This window comes from Phaseolus vulgaris, chromosome 9 (genome assembly GCF_000499845.2).
Source record: "Phaseolus vulgaris cultivar G19833 chromosome 9, P. vulgaris v2.0, whole genome shotgun sequence".
Lineage (NCBI taxonomy): Eukaryota > Viridiplantae > Streptophyta > Magnoliopsida > Fabales > Fabaceae > Phaseolus > Phaseolus vulgaris.
The window spans coordinates 7,377,574-7,401,969 of NC_023751.2; the positions used below are offsets into that span (position 1 = coordinate 7,377,574).

At 26.7% G+C, this 24,396-nt stretch overlaps 1 protein-coding gene and 1 long non-coding RNA gene across 2 annotated transcripts; both read right to left on the bottom strand.

Moving 5' to 3' along the window:
- Positions 1–1,238: 1,238 nt before the first annotated feature.
- On the bottom strand, positions 1,239–2,605 carry LOC137820472 (uncharacterized). Its single transcript, XR_011082635.1, has 3 exons — positions 2,467–2,605; positions 1,533–1,654; positions 1,239–1,372 (listed from the first exon to the last, which is right to left on the bottom strand). It is a non-coding gene; the product is annotated as an uncharacterized lncRNA (long non-coding RNA).
- Positions 2,606–2,782: 177 nt separating this feature from the next.
- On the bottom strand, positions 2,783–4,455 carry LOC137820471 (VQ motif-containing protein 9). The gene has a single exon (XM_068624583.1). The coding sequence runs from the start codon at positions 4,043–4,045 to the stop codon at positions 3,113–3,115; it is 933 nt and encodes a 310-aa protein (XP_068480684.1). The 5' UTR covers positions 4,046–4,455; the 3' UTR covers positions 2,783–3,112.
- Between the last annotated feature and the right edge of the window lie 19,941 nt (positions 4,456–24,396).

Genomic DNA, 24,396 nt, shown 5'->3' on the forward strand with positions numbered 1-24,396 from the left:
TCTTTTTCAGATATTCTGCATCTCCAACTAATCCTGACAGTAGTATGTTACAAAATTTCTCCTTAGAAATTTGAGACAACTTATGCATACTTACAAAATGATGGTTCCTACTTGTAAGAATATAAAATCTCTGGAGTTACGACTCACTTTACATTATTTCCCACAACAGGTAGGTGTTAGCAAAGGTGTGAGAATACCAATGAAAATAACACACTCCAATTATCGCTCTCACAATAATACTTAAGGAGATTATAGATGTATAAAGTATATTGGTGCAAGAGTAAATTGTAGCAGATTGAATTGTACAGTACCACGAGTTTATTATAAGCTGTATGGTACTCTATAAATACACTTATCTAACCATATTTTAAATTCATAATACAAATAATTTTCCTTTAATACAATATTTCATCTGAAAGAGACTCACCTGATGTATAAAATGGTTGAGTAAAGTATGAACATAACCCTTGTATTCCCAGCACACATACTTTGAAGTAATTAGAATATCAGCTTTTATTAATTTTATATTTATTCTTTTTTGCTATTGTGATTTGTGTTCTTAGTTTTATTAATGGTTTTGTTCTACTGGATTTTAAAAGCTTTTAGCGAAATAAAAATAACTTGATTTAAACTAAAAATATACAAAACCACTAATTTTTTACTTCTAAAGATTTGGAAGGAAATTGACTGATAGTTTTTGAGCAATCTATTCATTTACTTGAAGAATTTTATATTTTCATTAGCTTTTTCTTTCTTTTAACTTCTCCTTTATCCTTATATTTATCCCAAAAGAATGTAAATATTCTAGTATTATTTTAGTATGAAGAGGGACAACAAAATTGACTTCATTTTAGTATTATTTTGAAAAAAATGTTTGAGTTCAAGCATATCATGACCCTTGCATGATGCGTTTTACAACTATGAATGCTTACAACTTAGCTATTTATGGCTACACAAGGCTGAAATGCTACACAAGGCTGACATAGCACAAAGAATTGTCCTCCTTTATAATACGAAGGAAACAAGACCGGTTTGTGGTTTGAACTTTATGTTCCAAAGTATAAATCAATTTATTAAATGAAAAAGATACTATCACTCTTTATTGCTGTAATACTATGATTTGCAAATATTCATTCCCCTGCAAAAAAGGATTCGTCCATCTCCAGCACAGAAGACCCACCATGTGTTTTTATCAGTAAAAGAATCAATCTCTACACAGAAAAAGCTGTGTAAACAAATGTGATGTGTCTCTTGACAAATTGCAAAACAAATAACAACCTTCAGGTACTTGCCGGACTGGAAAAAGAAAATTAGAATTGACTTACTGAGTCCACACTGATTGCATACCATTATTTTCTCTAGTTGTCAACCTCTGTCACCAAAATTCAGTCATTAATCCAACCATGAATGCAGGAATCACACTCTAACACTAACCGAATAGAGATTCCTTGTGCCAAAAGTCATAGTTCAACATTGCGAATCTGAACACAACTGAGAGAAACACTTTCAAAACTAAGGGAATCAATACTTACCATCAATCACTTCAGAAAACTACCAGATAATTAGTGAATTTTGCCAGATTCAGGAAAGCAATGCACTCTAGCTTCTTCTGTCACAGCTGGAAGAAAAAAATTCTGGGACCATGTATATAAGCCTAGTGAAAAAGAAAACAGATCAATTTACTCTCTCTTTCGTTTAAATTAAAAACCCCTTCTTTCTAAGACTTTAGCTATAACTTGTTTCTCAGTTCTTTATCTATTTTCCCCTTCTGTGCGAAAGATTTGAGAAGGGGAGGAAGGATATGAAACATGACTTCCTCTACAAGAAATATTCATGATATAAACTAGATAGTTAATTCCTGATCTTTCAACTTGTTACAAGATAATACCATTTTACTTGCTACCCAAATATAAAACCACTTATTCCATAGAAATTATAGTAGTGCTGAATAATCAAATTCCTTATACTTTTACATAATCTAGTTAAGAATGCTTCAACATGTAACCAAAAAGACTACTTCTTTTAAAGTTTAAAGAACCACGACAATCTTCAATCGAGAAACTTCAATCTAGAATATAAATGATGAGAAAGAATCGCAATCAATCTCGTATGAGGTCTCAAAATGCAAATCAAGAGCACAAAATTGACAAACTTCAATCTAAAATATAAATGATGAAAGAATTAATCTCCTAATCGTATGAGCACAAAATTGTGAAGCATTAGCCAATAATAAAAATACACAGCAGAATAAATACACAGCAGAATGCATTTGAAAACATATTCAAAAGCCTAAGCTAGATTTCAAAAGCTTAAACTAGATTTTATTACATTAAAAAATCGAATGTGATCATTCTAAAGAAGATGAACTAATATAAAGTTGCAGAGTAAAAAAGAAAAATAATCAGATGTAAATGCAGGCAAAATTACTAGCCCGTTTTATAAAAGGTTGAGTAGAATGATTTCAACCTTTGTCTAACTGAATGGAATGTTGCCATTAGCAGAAACATGAACCCTGTGTTACAGAACCAAATTCGTCCACCTAAACCTCAGGAAATGCCTCAAAAGCACTCACTTATAATTCCTTCAAGCTGTCAAATAATTCTTTTAATTCCCCTGATAAGGCCTTGGAAGGCCTCAAAATGGACGTGGTCAACCACAAATTCTCAGGAAAGATAGGGAAGATGGCGATAAAAAGATTTTTGCTACAATCAGAAGAGAAATAAATGACAAAATCTACATGGTAAGGACATATACAATAATTAACCAAAGATAAAAACAATAGTGAAAGCAATAAAGATTTTAATTATATTAAAAAAACAGCATGATAATAATCCTAATAATCCAACTATAATTGTATAACATCTAATTTGCTTTTGCATCCCCCAAAACACCAATGCAAAATTGTCCCTTTTTGATGTCTTTGATATCCCATTTACAGAATAAACTATGCAGCAGCGGACCAGTTAAAGTCCAACAACCACAAATTGAATAAATCCCCATTCCCACCATCTAGCACCAGCACCATGTACAGCTAACACAACAACCACCCACAAAAAAAATCCTAAAAGCTGAGCTAACTCAACATGGCTGTGATCAATCATACCTCACCCTCTCAAGTCCCTTTCCATCGAGGGCTCGGAACAGGCACAGTGGGTGAAAGAGGAAGCGGCGGAAACGCTAACTGTCCCGAAGTTGGGGAAAACAGTAGCCCCGGCGAGAGCAGAGGGTATGACGCCAGCTGCGAATTCAAGCACCCAAACGGCACGGGAGAAGACGGCATCTGAAAGGAAGCTTGCAAAGGAACCATTGCTTGGTGCTGCGATTGTTGCTGTTGTTGCTGTTGCTGCTCTTGCTGAGGGTGAAACTGGGGCGGCAAGGGGGAGAAGCCAGAGAAGTGTTTGGGGTTTGAACCGACAAGATTCTGCAGATCGCGCATGTAGGCGGAGATGGGGGACTCGGCGGCAGCGTGGACGGTGGGGAACGGTGGGAGAGGGGATAACGGTGCGGGGTGTCTAGCGAAGACGGGAAAGTTGTTGAAGGAGACGGCGTTAGAGCTAACGTTGGGGAGTTGAGGGCGGGGGAGGGTGGTGGGATTGAGGAGCGGGGGTGGGCGGTTGGTAATTTGCGGCAAGGGAGGAGGGCGAATCCGCTGGAGGCGCGAGCTTGGAGGCTTGGGCTGTTGAATTGGAGGGGGTGTTGAGATGCGGTCGTGCGCAGGTGAGCCCGTCAGTCTCTGAACCACATCCCTGAATTCGTTCTTGTTGATGTTGTATACCGGTGGCTGATGCTGCAAGTTCTGCTGGGGTTGCGCCTGCGGGTTTTGGTTTTGGTTTTGGTTTGGGTTTTGAGGTTGGGCCTGAGACTGAGGCTGAGGCTGGGGATGATCAAAGGTGGGTTTTTTAATGATGGGTTTGGAGATCTTTTGGGAAAGCTTGTTGAGGTGCCTCAGGTATTGATCCCTGCTGTTGCTGTTGCTGTTGCTACCAGAAGTTGTGTTTATACTAGTATTAGTAGAGTCTGCAGAAGGATGACAGCTTTTATCCATTACAGAACTCTCTCTCTCTCTCTCACACACACACTCTCTCACTCACTCTCACTTTGTTTTTGTGTTTTGAGCAGAGCTGTGTTGGTGAGTTTATTTGTGTGGTGGTAGACTTCCTCTTATCGCAGAAGCCGAGTAGGGACAGAGGAGACTATATACTATACACCACTACACACAACACACAACTTTTTTTTTTCTAGGGCTTCAAACATGTGCTCACTCACTGCTCACAATTCTCCCAACCTCCGCCAAAATAAATAGTCTCTATCTATTTTTTTCACTTCCAATCACTAACCAATGACCAAGACACTTTCAAGCCTCACAAACAAAAAAATAAATATTCAGACAAATTTTAAGAAAATAAAAAACTGTCTCTTTTTTGTGTGTAGGTTCTTTTGTGCCCTCTTTCCCCTTTCGCTGCTTTTTATATGTTTTATAGGGCTTAAAAGAAGAGAACAGACAACAGTAGCAAAAGAAGGGAAGTCATTTTATTAGCAAATGTGTTTTGTTTTTTCTTCTCTTCTTTACTAATTATATTATATTAACTGAATAAATATGATTTTATATTTTAATCTTTTAATCCGTCAGGTCAGGTCCTAATGCTCACGCAAGATGTAAGGGAGATACTGGAAACCTCTTACAACAAATTAAAAATAAAATTGAAACTCATGTTTTTGGACTCACGTGTTTTTAAAAACTAAATTTTGTGCTGGTAACGGCTAAAATAATGGTTAGTTAATGAATTTTAATGGCATATGATTTGGGTGGGACTATTTTTTTTGGAGAATCTAACTGGATATTTATTCAAAATGGTTCATTAATTCAAACCCGTAAATGAAATTTAAGAAAATATTTAAAATAATCTGTTTCATTATGGCACATGATTCATCATAAAAAATATAATTAGAATTACTTTTATAATTGTTTTTAACTATCTGAATTTAATTATTCTAAGTTTAAATTAAAAAATAGAGGGGCATTCACGTGATAAGTTTGAAATGAGTCATCTCACTTAGGGTGGTCAAACCTGTTGTTACCAAATTGGCCATGACACAGAATCTTAAGTCATGTATGTCCAAGGTGAATGATGATGAAGCCATAAATAGAAAAACCACAAAAAAAGTGGTACACAGAACAAAACAAGAGTAGATGAATTTGAAATGTTCTCTTTCAAGACAAGTATTTCAGTCACCAAGGTACTGTACAGCCAATTGTGTGCTCAATCTTTACCTTCAAATACTTTGCATGTAATATAATCAATAAAAACTTATAAAATTAAAATTATCAAAACATTAATTAGCTTCCATTTATACAAAATTAATTTACTGTCTCAATTTAGTATTATTGTTATTATTTTGGAAGAAAATTAATAATAAAATTATTATTTTGAAAAAAATTAATTTTATCATTATTATTATGAAAGAATTTTAACATTATTATTATTATTATGAAAGATAATAAATATTATTATCACCATTATAAAAACATTAAATTATTGTATAAAATTAATAATATTAATTCATTTATCATTTCAAATTATAAAAAAGTTATTAATCAATTAATCTGGTTGATAAAAAATATTTATGATTAAATTTGAATTTTCTTATTTGGTAATATTGTAACTAAGTTAGTCAATAATATTAATTTCAAAGAATATATTTAATTTTTAATATAGCCAAGAATTAAATGAATAAGTATCATTATTTTACTTTTACATCAAATAATATTGAATTTAATGCCAAATTTATTCTTTACTTATTTAGAAGATAACTTTTTTGTTTCCTAATAAATTATTGTTAATTTTTGTTATAATTTAATTATATTTTAATTAATTATCATACTTTCATTATATTAATTTATGCAATGATTAAAAGATAGGGTAATATAGAAAATCATTATCTATTAATATTGATATTTTAAAGTTTAATCTTAAAAAAATAAAACAAATATTATAATGAACATAATAGTTTAAATTTTTATTAAATGTAAAATAATTAATTATTCTTTATTAATATCAACGTGTATGTAATAAAAAAAATATTCAAATTATATTTAAACTAATAAAATTCTACAAGTGAAATAATATATATAGTAAAAAAATATTATAAATAAAAATTATTACAAGAAAAATATAATAAACATTTTAAAAGTAAATAAATCTAAATATATAAGAAGTAAAAATCATCTCTTTATAAAATGTTCGGTTAGGTAATAGCTTAAGAGATCTTACTCATGAATGTGATAGAGACATGTTACATACTAATAAAAAAAATAGTAAAAACTTTGTTTAATAAGATTAAGACATAATTTGAAATAAAATGGAAAGAATTTGTTGAATATTCTCATTTGAAAACATGACATTAATTTACAAATAGAAATAAATAAATAGTTAAAATGTTAATTATTTTATACATTAATTTTATTTTTTTATGATATTTTATAAATATTATTTTATTTAATAGTCATAAAATTATTAGTTTTTGAAAATAATTAATATTTTGATTAGACTACTTTAGATGCATGAGTATTATTGTCTTAATACAATGTAAAAAAAGTAACACCATTATGGTTCAAAATAGTAACCAAGGGGCATATATAAGTGTTACATATTATATGAAGAATAATAATAAAAAATAAAAGGGGATAAAGAATAGTTGATTTGAAGTAATATGTAGTAGAAGTGCATATGGACCGTAGGATTGGTTATTTTTGATGTGGTGGTTGTGAGCATTAGCATTTGAAGCATTTGAAGCATGTAATTAATGGGTTTACTATTTCCAAAAGCTTCTTCAAAACTTCCTATTCTGGTCAAAAGTCCGTTACTGTGTACTGTGCTAGTCAGTGATTCTACGGAACCATTTTCCGAACTTCCAAAGCTCTTTTGACCATATCCCATCATAATTACCCCTAATTCTCTTTTCTCACCACCACTTAGAAGAGAACTCAATAGTTTTTTCTTTATTTTTAAAAATAATAATATAAATAAAGCTGCAAAAAGCTGATATTATCTGTAACATGCTATCATTCGTTCAATACAACTTTTAGGGGGAATCGATGTGTTTATCATCAGCCTAATTTTTTAACTTCATCAAATTCTTAAATTTTACAGTTCTATAGACTTCAATATTTAATTTATGTATATTAAATTATTCATTTTAATATTTATATGTATCATTTTTTACATTTATTAATAAAAAGAAACACATGTTTATTGTTATAGTTGTATCACTTTTATTTTATATTTTGGTAAAAAAAGAGTTAAAAAAATAAAATAGTAAACTATTTTCTTTTATAACTGAGGATATGCTTGATAGTGTACAAAATTGATGAAATTAAAGTAAATTAAAAAAAAGAGAACAGTGTAACAAAATAATCAATAATAGTTATATCTATAATCTTTATGTTCAAATAATGTGCATGCCCATATTTGAGAGATCAATTATATATACACAAGAATAAAAATATAATAATATGTTATGAACAACATAGTTAATAATGAAAAAACATAAAGACCATGTTCTAATGTCATAGAGTAATTATATATAAAAAAAAATTATATTGTAGGTTATAGAAATATAATGCACTACTGCAAATATAATTGATTATTATTAACTATAGTGTTCTTCTATTGGTTTGTACACAAATTACAAAAATAAAAAAATATATATTTAACTAAACAAAACAATATTTGTGTTTCTCATATTTTTGGTCTTTCTTTCCATTTTTTTCTTCAATTGTATGTCATCAAAGAATGCCTACAAAGTGTACAAGAGAACTATATTATTAGTCCATCAAAATTAGTTTTTAAAATAAAATTTTAAAATTGAATCTCTTTGTATAAATTTCTAAATTTAATAGTTTAGTATTATCTTGTTTTCTAAATATATATTATCCTCGTGTATTTTTAAAATATGTTTATTTGCTATTAACTGTCATTTTGTTTAATATAAAATATTGAACTAATTTATTTTTTTAATTTGAATTTTTCATCATTTTAATCATACTATTTTAGATGTTTTATAAACTTAGCATACATATTAAATAAATGAAAAATAATAATAAAACCCTAAACCAACATATTATAAAATTACAAAATATACGATATTCTGAAATAAACGAAAATATAAAAAAAATATATATACCATTTTTAGTCAACAAAAGTTACATAGGAGTCTATTTGTAGCATGACATTTCATTTGTTAACGCAAGTTACCGATGCTGTGGAAATATGACACTTTAATAACATTGTTTTTCAAAAAATAAAAAATAATTATTTTATAAAAATGTTTGAAAGAATTATGCAGAAAAATAAGAAATGTAATGGTCATTTTTAGTAAAAAATATTATGCATAATTTTAGTAAAAAAATTGTGCCACTACTCTTTTTTATTTTTATCAATAAAATTATTTGTTTTGTGAAAAATAAAATAATTTAATTAAAAAAATTACAAGTTATAAAAGTATATAATCTTATAAATAGTTTAAATTTAAATAATTGATTACATTTTGTCCTTTTAATCAAGTATATATAATTAAAAGAATAGTCAATTCAATAAAATTAAATCAAATTCTTTTTTTTTCAAATATAAATGTCATATCTTATAAAATTCATGAAATTTAATCAAATTTTTATTATTATCTTTTCATTCTTTTCTTTTTTTTATAAAAAGTTTTCATCTTAAGTATTACTATGCATTTCCATTCTTTTCCTTTCCTTTATTTTTTTACTTTTATTTTAATCCAAACAAAATATAAATTTCTTACTTCTAAACTTAAGTATTTTATATCTTAAATTCATAAAATATTTTAATAGAAAATGACAATTTAAAAAGTTACAGTGAAATAAGTGGAATGAAGACCAAATTTATGTAATGAAAATAAGAGAGAAAATTAATTAATTAAAAAAATTAACAAACTCATATTTAAAATAAAGAATCAACAAATTACTCAATTTTGTATTTTTATTAAAATATTTTATAATATTCAATATTATGTCCTATATACTTAATTTTATAGTTAATAATAATTAAAATTTAAAGTACTTTTACATATTCTAAGAAGAAGAATAAATATAAATCACTTTTTGGAAACAGTTTTATTGAAATAGTCAAACTATATAGAAAAATATATTAATTTATATCAATAAGACGAATAATTAATTTTGAAAAAGTTTAAAAAAATTGTTTCATTTAAAATATCAGTTTATTTTTATTTTAAAAAAATACTATTATTATGGGATGAATTATAAAAATAAATTGGTATATTTCTGTTAGAAATATTAGAAATATTATAAGAATTTACATAAATGACTACAGTATAGGTAAATATAAAATATTTTTAAAATAATTTCATTGAAATTGTAAGTACTGAAATTAAAATTGTCTATGAAATAAAAGTGATTTAATGAGACAAAGTTTAAATATTTTATCAGATAAGTTAAGAAAATAAAAAATAAAATAATTATTCAAATTTATTTTTTAAATGGTTTTTTTTATCTCTTTTACTATTTAAACTCTTTCTAGTGACATTGGTCAAAAGGAGAACATAACATATCAATTAAATTTGTATTTAAAATAATTTTTTTACTCATTTTTTTTTGGTCACTCATATGTTACATTGTATAAAGATACGTGCTACCATATGTAATTTGATGAGTAAAGGTTAATTTAAGTTAACATAGGATTGTACTTTTAATTTGAAGAGTTAATATGTTTAAGTTTCTTATATTAAATAAAGACTTGTTGGATCTAAACTTCATGATAAATATAATGAATTTTTGTGGGAGAATAATGTAATAATGTTAATGTGTTAGATTGTTGAAGTGGAGTGAAGATATGCATTGGTTTGGTGGAAACAATTAGCAGTTTTAAAATAAATATAAAACTTAAAAATGAAAAACCTTACCAATGTTTGAATTTAATTTTGTTATATGTTATGTATATTTTGAATAGGATGTAAAATGTAGTAAGTTTAAATCAATTTGATCTTTATTAAGTTCAAAAAAAACTATTAGGTCTCAATGCATTTGTCACTTAAGTAATATTTTGATCGCTTAAGCAAAAATGTATCAATGAAGGGGATTCAATTTGAGGTGATTTTCACTCAAACAAAAATATCCTAAATGAAAGATGTTTGGAACAATTCATTTTTACTTAAGCGAGGTTTTAGGTTTACTTTGTTCAAGGGTAATTCTCGCTATAGCGAAGAAAATTATACTCAAACAAAAATCCTAACAAAATAAACAACTTTAAAAGAATGTGATGTTGTAATTAAATAAGTATGATTATTATATATATTTGTATAGAAAATATTGAATGATATGATTAATTGATTTGTTGGATTTTATTAGATGAATGATGTGTAGAAAATGTAGTTGTAAAACATTAATTAATATAATTTAAGGTTGATGATGGTGTTTTTCAATAAAGTAGCATTATACGTTATGTAGTGAATGTATTGAATTTGAATATGTCAATAAAGGAATGATCATGACTCTACTGTTTATCAGGTTCACGTAGTACAAAATAAGAGTTGAAAGAGGTTCATATACATGTGATGTGAACAATAACTTTATCTAGTAAGTCATAGAAATTTACTCTATCACATGAGTAAATAGTATTCCTTAACTTTGATTTAGTGTCGAAAAGAAAAATAGTAGGACGAGAGACTCATTCTAAATTCAATTCACAAAGTAGCTAGTATGATAGGTGTCGAGAGATCTTGTGGGACGTAACAAGTGATACTAATGAACTTTTACATAAAATAAATAAATATTTAAGTTGATTATATATTGATTAAAAAGTAATTGATGTTAATATTAAGAATATGAAATGTGAATAGAATAATATAACTTGTTATTATTTTTTAACTTGAAAGTTATTAACTATTTTTTATGATAATTACACTAATAATGATGAAAGTGAGTAACTTATGCAAAGATAAACTTTTATTTTAAACAATATTTATTATTACATACTTTTATTATCTTATATCTAATATTACAAAATAGAATAGATATGAACAAAATAGTAAACTGAAGACAAAGTATATGAGAATGAATATATCTTCTTTCCTGTTATTCCAATCAAAACAAATGTTATGAATATATACAAGTAATACATTCATCCTAGGTTTAACTAAAGAGGAAACGAATCAATAATTAAATACTAGAATCATAACACATAACACACAAGACAAAATAAATGTTATTCACCTACTCATAATTAGAAAAGACATCCAATTATTCTTCTTTATAAAGAAAAACAACGGATAATTAGAAAAGACACCCTTAATATTAAGATCCTTCTATAACTCTGGTATCCGTATCATTTAATATCTAAATTTTTACGAAGAAAATACCAAATTATTTAAAGTTGGAATATACACATTAAATTAAAAAAACTTAATTCAAACAAATTCTAATTAGATAATCTACAAATGTTTATATGGATGTATATGAAAAATAAACTTTTGAATAATATTATTGTGAATCATCTTGCTAGTAATTGCATAAAGTTGTATTTTATTTGATGTGAAGTATATATCAGTCTTATGAATTAAAACTAAAAAGAATATCCTGTTCATAGTTGTTTATTTTGAGATAAAAATGTTTTTATAAAGTTTTTTGTCTGAATAATCTTTGGTTGGCAGAGACAGAACAGACAGGAGTGTAGTGTTTAATCTTTATGGTATGTGACCCACATCATGGATTGATTTCATTTGAGTAGGCAAATGATTAATAAACTTAGGTTGGGAAAATATCAGTGGGTAACTTTTTCCAGCCTTATGTCATGGTAGTGTTTTTTCATCTTTTATGAACTTGGCTTCTGGAGACTTTTGACTGAGAACAAAAAAGCAAAACTTTTGTATATATTTCTTGTTTGTTTCTGCTTGCTTGTTAGAGGGGTGGAGCATTGGAATCTCAAACATGTCACTGATTAATTAGCTTCTCCTCTCTCTTCCTTTTTATATTCATTCTTATATGTCACTATTTCTTTTGAATGTTTTGACAATGACGTTGGGTTTGCTCGTCGCTTTCAAATAAATGTTTGTTCAAAAACTTCATTTGTTATTCCGTTTCTATTGTTTAGTCTTTTATTATCATGTGAATGGGTTTAGATTTAAAAAGACATTACTAGTTAATTCACAAATATTCAGAGATAATTCCATGTATTGAATTCATAAATATTAGAGATTAGCTCATAATCATATTGGGACATTGATTAACAAAATCTAACCACCAATTTGTAAGAAAAGTTGTACGTTAGAGTAAATTGTCTTTTTTATTGAGTAATAAAATTTCTGGAAGTTTTATTTTTCACTCTATTAAAGAGTTAATAACATAAAAAAATAGTACTACATATAGTAAAAAATATATGAAGAAGTGAAAATAAAGAAATTAAAAAAAGAAAGACGTTATTACTGTTCTATCGAAATTTACAATAGTTTCAATTATCATAATTTTATTAGAGTTTGAATGTGTTAAAAATTGATTCACACTTTACTTTATACTTTATATGCAGAATGATGTAATCATTCAAGATAGACAAATTTTATGAAAACCTATTAAAAAAATACATAATTATTAGATACTTACTATGCAAAACTTCTTATGTTTACTAAAAACCAATTTCAAAAAAGATAATTATATATATTTATATTAAAATAAAATATTAAAAGAAAAAGGTAAATTTCCATCTACTCCATTATGGAGTTCTTCGATCCGCAACATCATATGCTCTCGTGTAACAGATGATCACCACAAATTTTAAAACAAAAACAAAAAAATAGGGTAAGTTAGAGATTTTTAGATTTTTAAAATTACAATCACAAACATATGAATCATCACACTTCATTAATTACAATGTACTAAATAATCAAGTATCTACAAATAACCCGTATTTTGTGTTACTCGTGTCAGAAATTCACTCACATACATACATACATAGACATTTGACTCTATTTTTGAAATATTCGTGTATTATTTTAGATTCAAAGATATGCATGTGTATCATATTATCCTCATTGTGACATCTATGTATAAACATGATGAATTAAGTCACCCCATGTGAACTTCCTTGGCACAACATTATAATATACTTTTATATAATTTCAATATCCCAGTAGGGTGTACAATACCTCATTCTAGACAAATCCATAATTCACACACATCCTAACAATCTCAAGACGATATTTTATTTTCTTAAAATATTATGTTTCGATTATATTTCTACATGGTTCATATTACCCATCAATATATCATTCAATCGCGCAAATTTTTTAGATATTTTTAAAACAATTCAAAAATATAAAAAACAATTCAAAAATATAAAAAAAATCAAACAAACACATAAAATTAATGTTTCGAATACATATAATTAAAATTTACATATAATTTAATTAAAACGATAAGCAACCATCAAACAACCTCTTAAAAACAATTTTTTTAGTTTTAGAGAAAATAATTTTGCTTGAGAGTGAATAGAGCAAAATAATTCGATCAAATTCTCTATTAACACTACAAGAAAATTATGAAATAGAAACCAATTTTAGAGATTAAAAATAATTAGTTGTTATAGTGACTAAATTAGAGACCATTTTAGAGACTAAAAAAATTTTGGTTTCTAAATTAGTTTGTATTATTGTTAAATGGTTTTTAAATTGATATCTAATTAGCAACCAGGTTTTTGCTACCAAATTTAAAATCTAAATAATTGGTAGTTAAAACCTTGGTAGCTAATTATATACCAATTTAGAAACTATTTAAAAATAATAGAAACTAATTTATAAACCAATTTTTTTTTAGTTTCTAAAATGATCTCTAATTTAGTCACTATAGCAACTAATTATTTTTTGTTTCTAAAATTAGTTTATATTTCATGATTTTCTTGTAGTATAAAGTAAGTTCAATCACTACAAGAAAATCACTAAATAGAAACTAATTTTAGAGACTAAAATAGTTAGTTACTATTTAACTAAATTAGAAACTATTTTATAAACTAAAAAATTTATTGGTATCTAAAGTTGTTTATATTATTAAGAAAAATTTATAAAATACTTTTTAAATTGATATTTTATCATTAGATATCAATGTTTTAGCTACTTACTACTTTATAATCTAAATTAATCTCTATTAGTCTTTTAAAGACTAATCTATAATCTAAAATATTAGTAGCTAAAACCTTAATATATAATGAGAAATTAGTTCAAAAGAAACCAAATTAGTTTGTTTGTCACCCTTAATAGTGTCATCTTGAATTAAAAGTGTTTTATAAAATTATTTGTTAAAATCATTAATAAATATAAAAGAATGGAAATCAACCTCTTTAAATGGTTTTCATAATTAAAATTAATTTATTTTTATTAATAAAAATATGATTAAGATATTTATAAATTAGTTTTTTAATTAATTTTGAACTTTTATAATACTTCATTTCTATTATTTTAATCATATTATCTAGTTTCAATTATTATATTTTTTATATTATATATTTTACTATGAAATATTAAAATCTTTTTAATTAGGTTTAAGATAAAGGGTGTCTTTGTTTGTGCTTAGTTTTTTCTTATAAAAGTTCTAATTTAATAAAATAAGCAAATTTATTTTTTAATGTTTCTGATAATTTGATCATTTTAAAATAGATATCTTCTACTTATTTTAATAAGACAATTCTATTTATTTTTAAAAATAAGTGATTATTTTAAAAATTACTTAATTAAAAAACAAACCAGTCCAAAATAATACACTTAACTAAACATCGTATAAAAAGAAATTTCAATATATATGTGTGTGTGTGGTAAAAATTCTAATTAATAAAAAAACTGACTGAAATGTCTTAGAAACATAAAATATTTATAGATTCAAGTCTAAATTCCGCTTAAAATTCAAGAGGATTCATGACATATAACTAAACTACGATCTAAGAATAAATAGTTGTGGTTGTTTAAACTTGGAATATTAATATGCACAAAATTTTACCTTATTTGCAGCAGTTATATATTGCAGGTATTCTTTATTTCTGCCATTTAGTTCTGGTAATGATTGGGTTACTTCCATAAAAAAAATGATATGTTTTTTATTTTTTTGAATTAAATGATACATTGAGTTTAATTGAGTTTAGTTAAAGGGTTAGCAATTATAATATATAATTTAGGATGAGGACATAAACCACAATCTAAAAAGAAGAAAACTAGGGAGATAAGTGGAAAATAAAGTTAGGAGAGTACTGCTGATAGCACACTTCTAAGACGGAAAGAAACCTAAAAGTAAAATCCAAGGATAATTAGTCTTAGAGGTTTTCTATTTGCCAACATGGCACGTGTTAGAGGTTAATTAGTCTTCATAATGCAATAATTATGTATTGACAACGATCTTAGATACTAAATGCAAATTCTTTCTTTCCATCCTAATAAATCTAATATACCTAGTATATATTATAAATATAATCAACATAAGCATGCATAATATTATAAATATAATTAACATATACATTCTTAATAAATTAAAAATATAGTTAATTACAAAATATTGAAACAATTTTTTTTACAAACTATATATATGTACATAAATATTTAAAAATTTCATAATATCTTAATTTGAAATAATCACCTAATATCTAATATTGTAGGTTATCCCACTAACTACAATTATCGCATTCATAATAAATCACAAGCACGGTAAGTTAATATAATCTAATTAAAAAAATTATTCATGTTTCAAATTCATATTTATTATATATCTTTTATACAACCACAATTTTGTCTATCATTCATATTAAATTTACAAAATAATTTACAAATAATAGGTGTTTCAAAAGAGAATTTGTTAGGAAATTCAATAACAATGAGACACAAGTCAAAGTCACATAATAATTGACATTATCTCCAACTCAAAACCTTAAGACAATAAGTTTGTGAATTTTATTTTTCTTATATATTACTCGATTTCGTCATTTATATCAAATGTAAAACTTAGACTCACAATTTAGGTCAATCACCACCTAGCCAATCATATTCAATAAAATCTAACACACAATTATAAATTAAATACCATAATATATTTTTTATCTATACATTTATATAAATCTAGCCACAAAGAAAGTATTAGAATATTTCTAAACATGTATTAACTACAAGGGAATTGTTGTCACTACTCATAATTATTATGATTACATTTTTATGATATTGCATATTCAAGTGTCTTAAAGTGATTAAATGTAAAACTATAATCAATCTCTAAGATAATCTTGAACAAATTTACATTTAACACTATTTTTTTCTTTTCTTGAACATAATAATAATCAATTATTTAAAATAATAATTGAATTGTAAAAAATTATGTAAAAAAACTTAACGATTTTTAAATAATTGCGTAATATAGAAAACTATGAAAACAATAAATATAGAAAACTTTTTTTGCAAATATTATTTGATTGATAATACTCAACGATGATTGTAATGTGTTATGCTTGCTTGAAACCTTGCTTCTACACTATTTTGAATGTTTAAGTCATTGTCTCGTTGTTTATTGATGATCTTAAGAGTGAAAAAAATTGTTTGTTGGAGTGAAAATACAAGTTTCCTCTTTGGGAACATTTGGCATCAGACCTATTTTCGCTGAAGCAAAAAGATGGTAATGTTGAGATGCCCGAAATGATTCAATTTTTGCTCAAGTGAATCATTTTTGCTCAAGTGAAAAATGTTTTGAAAAAATAGCTCAAACAAAAATAATCCAATAGAAAGATAATCAATTCGGGTAAATTTTTGCTCAAACGACCAAATTCTCGCTCAAGTGAAAATCAACCATAATTATTGCACGTTTTTTGTTCTATCAAAGTGAAACTGAAATATTATTGGATAGTTATGTGTTTGTACTTCGAGGTAAGTGATGTAAGATCGAGTAAAGACAGAGTTTGGTGCCCATACACTTTGTTATTGCTTGTGTGTGAGAGACCGAATAGAGCTAAGGATTGATGTCCATAATCTATTAAAATTTGTTAATGAGATGTATGGTATCCGAGGAGGTATAATCTTGCGGTGATTCCAAGTTTCACTAGTGTCCTGATCATGTAGACTAAGGTACTAGATGGTAATGAGTCAATGGAGGGATACTGGAGGCATGCTCTGAGGCTACAATGACTAGGGTAGGCTCAACACTAGTCCTACCGTGTGGGTAGGATGGTAGGATAGTTGGGGTACTGACAAAGTGGTTCACTACAATGTGACTCATGGGTGCTAGTCTCTGAGTTCAAGCATAGTAGTTGTGTCTTTCAAAAGATGTTTTTATTGCATGTTATTTATTATATATGATGTGATGTATATGCATTAAAATGATGTGATTATGTGTACATTATATTTTTAAATTGTTAGTTTATTCTATGTTTGTCAATTGTTTGGCCTGATTGTGTTATGTTACAATGAGCAAATGTTTTGACAACTGAAAGGGATGCTTTATAATTCCAAGGATAAATTAGTAAAGGAAATAGTTTTATAGTACGTATAAATATAAATAGTGTATCTTGTAATACAATCTCATATTAATAAACATTTATTTTATAGTTTATATACTTTTTATATGTTATGCATACTCTTATCTTATCAATGAATATATATAGTGTATTTGTTAGGAAAATCAGAACTAATTCTCCCTCTTTGTTGTAGATATAAAATGGACACTTGCAGAAGCAATAAACAAACCAAAGAAAATAGAACAAAATAAAAATAACACCGATAATTTTTAACATAGAAAAACCTCCTCAGCTTGGAAAGTAAAACTCATGGGACTTAATCCAAAAAAAGTCTCCACTATGAAAGTGAGATTACAATATTTGTTTATTTCACTCTATGGAATACAAAGTCTCTCTAGCATCTCACTAACATTTTTAATCTCACACTATGGGGGATATTTATTCTCTCCTTTTCTTTCTATATTGCTCTTCTCAATTGCTTGCATTTCTCTTCACAAGTTCCCTTTTATATAGATAAGGAGATGAAGACTTTTTCATAAAGAGATAATGGATAATTAATGTTTATCACATTTTCAAGATACCTTGACAATATCATCTACAACTTTCTAGGTTGAACTTCATAGTTTCTAAGAGAGATGTAATTTCAAGATTTTGGAATGATCATCATTGAAAGATTCATTAGTCATGATACTCATTAAATTAACGAGGGATTCCCAACACTATTATGTATGATAATAATTGTATTAATTTTGTATTGTGTAAGATAATAATTGCATTGTTTTTGTGTATGATAATTATCTAGAAATCTCGTTACATCTATTCTTTGAAAAATAAAGTTATATACTCATTTCAAAAAACCATATACATTTTCTTGAAAACCTTTAAAAAAGTTATTATGTAAAAACCTATTACACTTTAACACGAAACCTACATATTACAGGATAATATGAAAGAAAAACATCGGAATGATATCAATTCTAATGTGAAAAAATTCTAAAATATCAAGTACAAAGATTTTTTTTTAGATAAAACATATTAAGATTACCTTGAAGCTATTTAATAATATTTCTCTTCAAAATCTTGGAATAATCTTAAAACTCTTCTTTAAAGTAATAATGTAATTAATTATTTTAAAATTTATTATTAATGTATTTGATTGAAAAAAACTTTGCTTATGTACTTCCACAAATAAAGTTAATAAACTTTTTAAGTAATAACAAATTATATTATTCTCAAGTAAATATGAAAATCTATCATAAACCACTTAATTGATAGTTTCAAATAATAATAAATTATCTTTGCAAGTTAAATACTAAACAATCCTCAAACAACCATTTATATCTTATTATATAACTGAAAGTCAATTATAAAAAAATATAACTAATTATCTCTAAAGTTATGCCAATTCTTAAAGTTGAGCATCTTAAAAAGTAATTAATATAGTCTTATTCAGTTTTAAACTATTTTTCAAAATATATTTAAAATTTTTGAAACAAAATATTAATAAGTTAGTCATGGTAGAGTAACTAGAAATACTTAAACTGTGGACATGATTCATAAACACCCGTGATAAAATCGTTAACACCCAATAATATATGTTATCTCAAAGTAATCCTATATTAAGTTTTCAAGATCAATAATTATTTTAAAAGGAAATTGTTAGTTAAGTTTATAGGAATATAAAGTTATTTTTTTATGCTTAGTCTGATAGAATTTTCGCGTTATTAATAAATACTTTTATGGCACATTTGTTTAAACGTCCATCACGTATACGTTAAAATTTTAAAGTAAAAAAATTGATAAGACGTAGAAGTTATATTTCTCAATTTTGATTTGACGTGAATTTTTCAGAAAAAGAAAATACTGAATCAAACATTCAATTAGTTGAATTATTAAAAATAATAATATAATATTCTGACAATATAAAGAAAATGTATTAAAAAATATGAAGCCTATGCAGTATCAATACCGACAATTCGAGTATTCTATAAAATGTACTTTCTTAGTTATTTAATGTATTTGAGAAAAAAACCACATATTATAGAAACTATTGATAACTTTAAATCGAAATAAATCTACTATTATATTAAAAATGACTTTTTTTTCTTCTATATGCCAGTAAAAAAATAAAATTATTCAATTAAAACTATATTCTTAAAAAAAAATGCAGAAGTTAAAGTTTTTAATTTTATCTTCAAATTAATAAAATACAATAGACCTTACAACAGTTACACATAATATGAATAACCAATTACATGTTAACATTTTAAGTTTAATTATTGATAAGAGTAATACTTATTATGAACAACAGATATGAAGTGCAGTACAACATCGTCTTCATCATTGATTTAACTGCAAAGAGTTATTTAAAAAAATCAAATTAAAAACATTCAAAAGTCTATTTAATGGGTTTCACAAGGTTATTTTTTTCCCACCAACATTAGTATTGCAAAACTCATAGCAGAAAACAAGAAGAATGCAACGTAGTGCATGGTTGTTTTCAGAACTTTAGTTGACACTAATTTATCAATAGACATATATCTTTTCGTTTGAGTGCACTAGTACTAGTGAAACTTCTGAATCAAACAGAGTTTTAGTGTGTAGTCAAATTTTAGTTAAAAAATCAATTTGGATTGAACTTAATTAAAAAATGAATTTATAAACTTAGCTTTCATTTATAAACTTGATTATCCAAATAGGTGAGTTTGTATTGCGTGTTACGTTTTAGAATTGAGGTATGAAATGAAGACGATGGATGATCCGATTTCAGGTTTTGCCAACTTATTCAAGTTGTGATATCACCATCCATCCTATCCTATCCAAAACCTACCATTATCCTATCATAAACTAAATTCATCATGGTGGGCCAATTCCAATGGAAAAAAAAAATGACCCAGTAAATAAATAAATAAATAAATAAATAAAGGAGTCTATTTTACATTTATTTGGCAGAAAAAATTAAAGTCAAAGATAAGCTTTGACCATGGGAGTAATGATAGCAAACAATTATGGCTTCTTCTTCCTGCACCACTACAATTTTCTTCTTGCACCCCACAATTTTCTAAATCCCGAAACTAGCCTTAATCTTTAATTTGAAAAAGGACACCGTGATTACTGGAAATAGGGATTTGGGAATGTGTTACGGATTCATCAATCCAGAATGAGTATTTTTTTTTTCCGATGAGGGGTGTTCCAGAAGCAATTTTTGCATAAATTATTGATTTTCAGATTGCTGAATCTGGAAGCCTAATTCTGTTACGGATTCATGGATCCAGAATATTTTTTTTGAATTACGGATTTCTGAATCCGGAATGCATATTTCTGTTACGGATTGGTAGATCCAGAATGCATTTTTTGAGTGATGGATTTTTGAATGTGAAATGCACATTTTGAATTACGGATTGGTGGATCCGAAATTTTAACAGAAGTGTTAATCCAAAATTTTTTTGGATTTCATAATCCATAATGCAAAAAAATAAATACAGTTTAAGTGCATTTTAGGGTTTTTATAAAATAATAGAGAAATTTTGGTCTTTGCATAACATTGTAGGAGTGCAGGAAGAATAATGTAGGGGTGCAGGAAGAAACTGCCAACAATTATAGGAACCAACCCAAACACACTATCCTGTAGTTGGGGTGTTTGTTCTTGCACACCAACATTCTACTAAATATCCATATTACCTTTAATAGTTTTTGATAATTCCAAAATAAGGATGTTGTGTAAGCAAAAGATATTTCCAAAATAGGAAATCTTCAAAGACAAAAAAATCATTCTGAAATATATTTTTTGGAATACATTTGTTTGACTTTCATAATGATAAATATGAAATTTATAAAATGTTATTCGGAAAGTATGTTCTTGAAACATTCTGAAAAAATTAATCTGGAAATCATTTTTAAAAGAGGTAAAATAGTATTTTCTGGAAATGATGGGGTGTAAGAGAAAAGTTTTGGAGTGCAGTAAGAAATACCTTGTAGTGGGCTTCTCCATCTATTTGTTGACGATTCATGGATTAACATTTCGGATTTTTTGCTTCCTGCACCTCCATGATTACTATCCACTCCTACATTAATAGCAAAAAGACAAAACACTCTCGCACCCTGCACACTTCGCTCCCACCACTATAGCGATTATCTCCTTTGTGTCTTCTTCTTCCCTGCACCTCCATGATTACTATACCTCCATTTTCTAGTGTTCTATTTGACAGAAAAAAAGAGAGAGAATAAAATGTTGGATCTAATGAAAAATTTGTTCCAGAAAACTCATTTCAAACAATATTTCATATATATTTTAGAAAGTTTATTTCAAAATTCATATTCTAAAAATCATCTTATATATTTTAAAATATTTGTTATAAAAACTTATTTTGGAAGCTCGTTCCAAAAGAAGTATTCTATTTAAGTTCTTTCCGGAAATCACTTCATATACTTCAGAAATTGAAAAGTATGTCATACTTTTTGGAATGGAAAGTTTGTTCCAATTTTTGTATGAAATAAATAATTCAGAAGTCACTATTATATATATATGATTCTTTTAAAAAGTATGGAGATATAGGAGGCAAAATCCAACATTTTGTATGCCTATAAAAGTTTATGTCGTGGAGTAATGAGGGTGAGAAATGATAATGAATAATGATAAATTGTGTTTGTTGTATGTTGCATTTATACATTTTTTTATTCATTTGATATTATTTAGTATTTAATGTACTTTTTTTATCACTTCTATTTTTTCATTTTTTAATATATTTGTTTTTTTACAATTTTAATTTTAAATTGCCCAATTAAAAATTATAAAATCAGATCCAAATTTAACAGTTAAATACAGATAAAAATAAACAAGTCAACTACGTCCAAATAATATATTTAAATTGCAGTAGAAGATAATAATATAGGTTGCTAACAGTCTTTGGGCTAATAGAAGTTATAATTTTAAACAATCCAATCGTACCTAACTCAAGGTCAACCTTTTACGTCCCGTACCTCTATAATTACTAACTACACTTCTAAAATGACCATTGTACCTTTCGTAATAGTGACTTTTACATTATCTGTTCTGAAAATCTCTAGAAACAAGTTTTTTAGAATTTCCAGAAAATTTTATAGAACAAAATTTTCAAAACAAGAGTTCTCGAATAAGATTTTTAGAACATATGAAATTCTTTCCATGATAAGTTTTTTAAAATATATGAGATGGTTTCTAAAACAAGTTTTTCAGAGTCCTTTTATATTAGTATGGGATGCAGAAAGCAAAACAAAACCCTCAACATTAAAAAACTATTAAAAAATATAATTTTTTTTGCTTGAATAAAGAAAAATATCAAAATACCCCTAATGAAATGAAAATTATGATTTTTTAAAATGTGCACCCAACCCACACCCAACCCACACCCAACCCACACCCAACCCAGTAGCATTGCACCATTTTTTTTGTGATTACTGCGAGGAGGCAGCGCGCGGAGAAGACTGTGAGACAGCACGCGGAGAAGGATTGAAGCCGACGGAGAAGGATTTAGTCATGGGGGAAGGATTGAAGCTACCGGAGAAAGAGACAAATCGCAGAAAGTGAGTGCAGATACTTGACACGAATAGTATGTGAAAAAGGATAGGAATAGAAGTTCTTTGACAGACTCCTTGTATTCATGCCACAACAAAATGTTTGATTAATGCATGAAAACATTTTTTCCACCATTTCCGTATCCTTAGTAACTGGGTGGAAACAAAACTTGGAGACTAAAATCCAGCAAAGTGATCACAGAAAAAAGGGTGCAATACTGGATTGGATGAGTTGGATGTGGGTTGGATGCACATTTTAGAAAACTCTAATTTTCATTTCATTAAAGATATTTTGGTCTTTTTCTTTATGTATATTGGGTGCAGTCCAAAATGAGACCAACTACAACCTATTAATGCAAAAATATGTTAGCCCATATTAGCAGTAGCAAAAATGGGACATTTTAGAAATGTTGGTTGAGAGATGTGTTTATTTTCACTGAAGTAAACAATTTTCTTTATAATAAAATTAAATCCAGAAAGGTTTTGTGATAAAATCTTTTTTTTTTTTCGTTTTACTTCATTTTATGTTTTTTTTTGGTTACTTCATAATCCCTCCCCAAAAGAGAATGCTGCTTAGCCAATCTCACAACAACACTTTTGAGATGCAGAGAGTGTTTTTTGGACTTATCATATCTGCCCACTTCAACACAGTTTGGGCTTTAAGTTTTTCTTTTAAGATCATTAAAATTTTATAATCCCGTTAGACATCTCATTAACCCCAATAAATTCAACAATATTTATTATATATACTGTAATTTGTTTATGCAAATTTCGGCTTAAATATGATTTAAATAATGTAGAATGGTTGTGTTCTGATTTTGGTTTTATAAGTTTTTGTTTTAATTTTAAATAAAAATACTTTTTAATTCTTATGAACAAATTCAAATTTAATTTGCCTGTAAATGTTTGGTTTAATAATTTTTCTTCTTATAATTATGATGATTATTTTAATTCCATTGAATTGTTTATAATGTTTTCAATTTGGTCTATTCTCTTAAAGAATTAGTTAATATACTTTTTTTTTATCAAATTGATGGTAACAACCTTATTATAATCCCATATAAACAAATGACATATCCATTAATTAAAGTTAATTTATTGACAAGGGTGACGGCATAACAGAACAATAAATATAATGGTGCCCTTATAATAACATTGCCCCAATTATACTAAGTTATTTTTTTAAAAAGTATGAAAAAACTGAAATTCTACAAAGCAATTTATTTTAAAATAGGTAAATAATATTTATGGTAAATGTTGAAGGAAAAATTACATATTATATTTATATTGTTGATTGATCTGCAACCTGACTTTGGTGTGTATGATTCATCCTCTT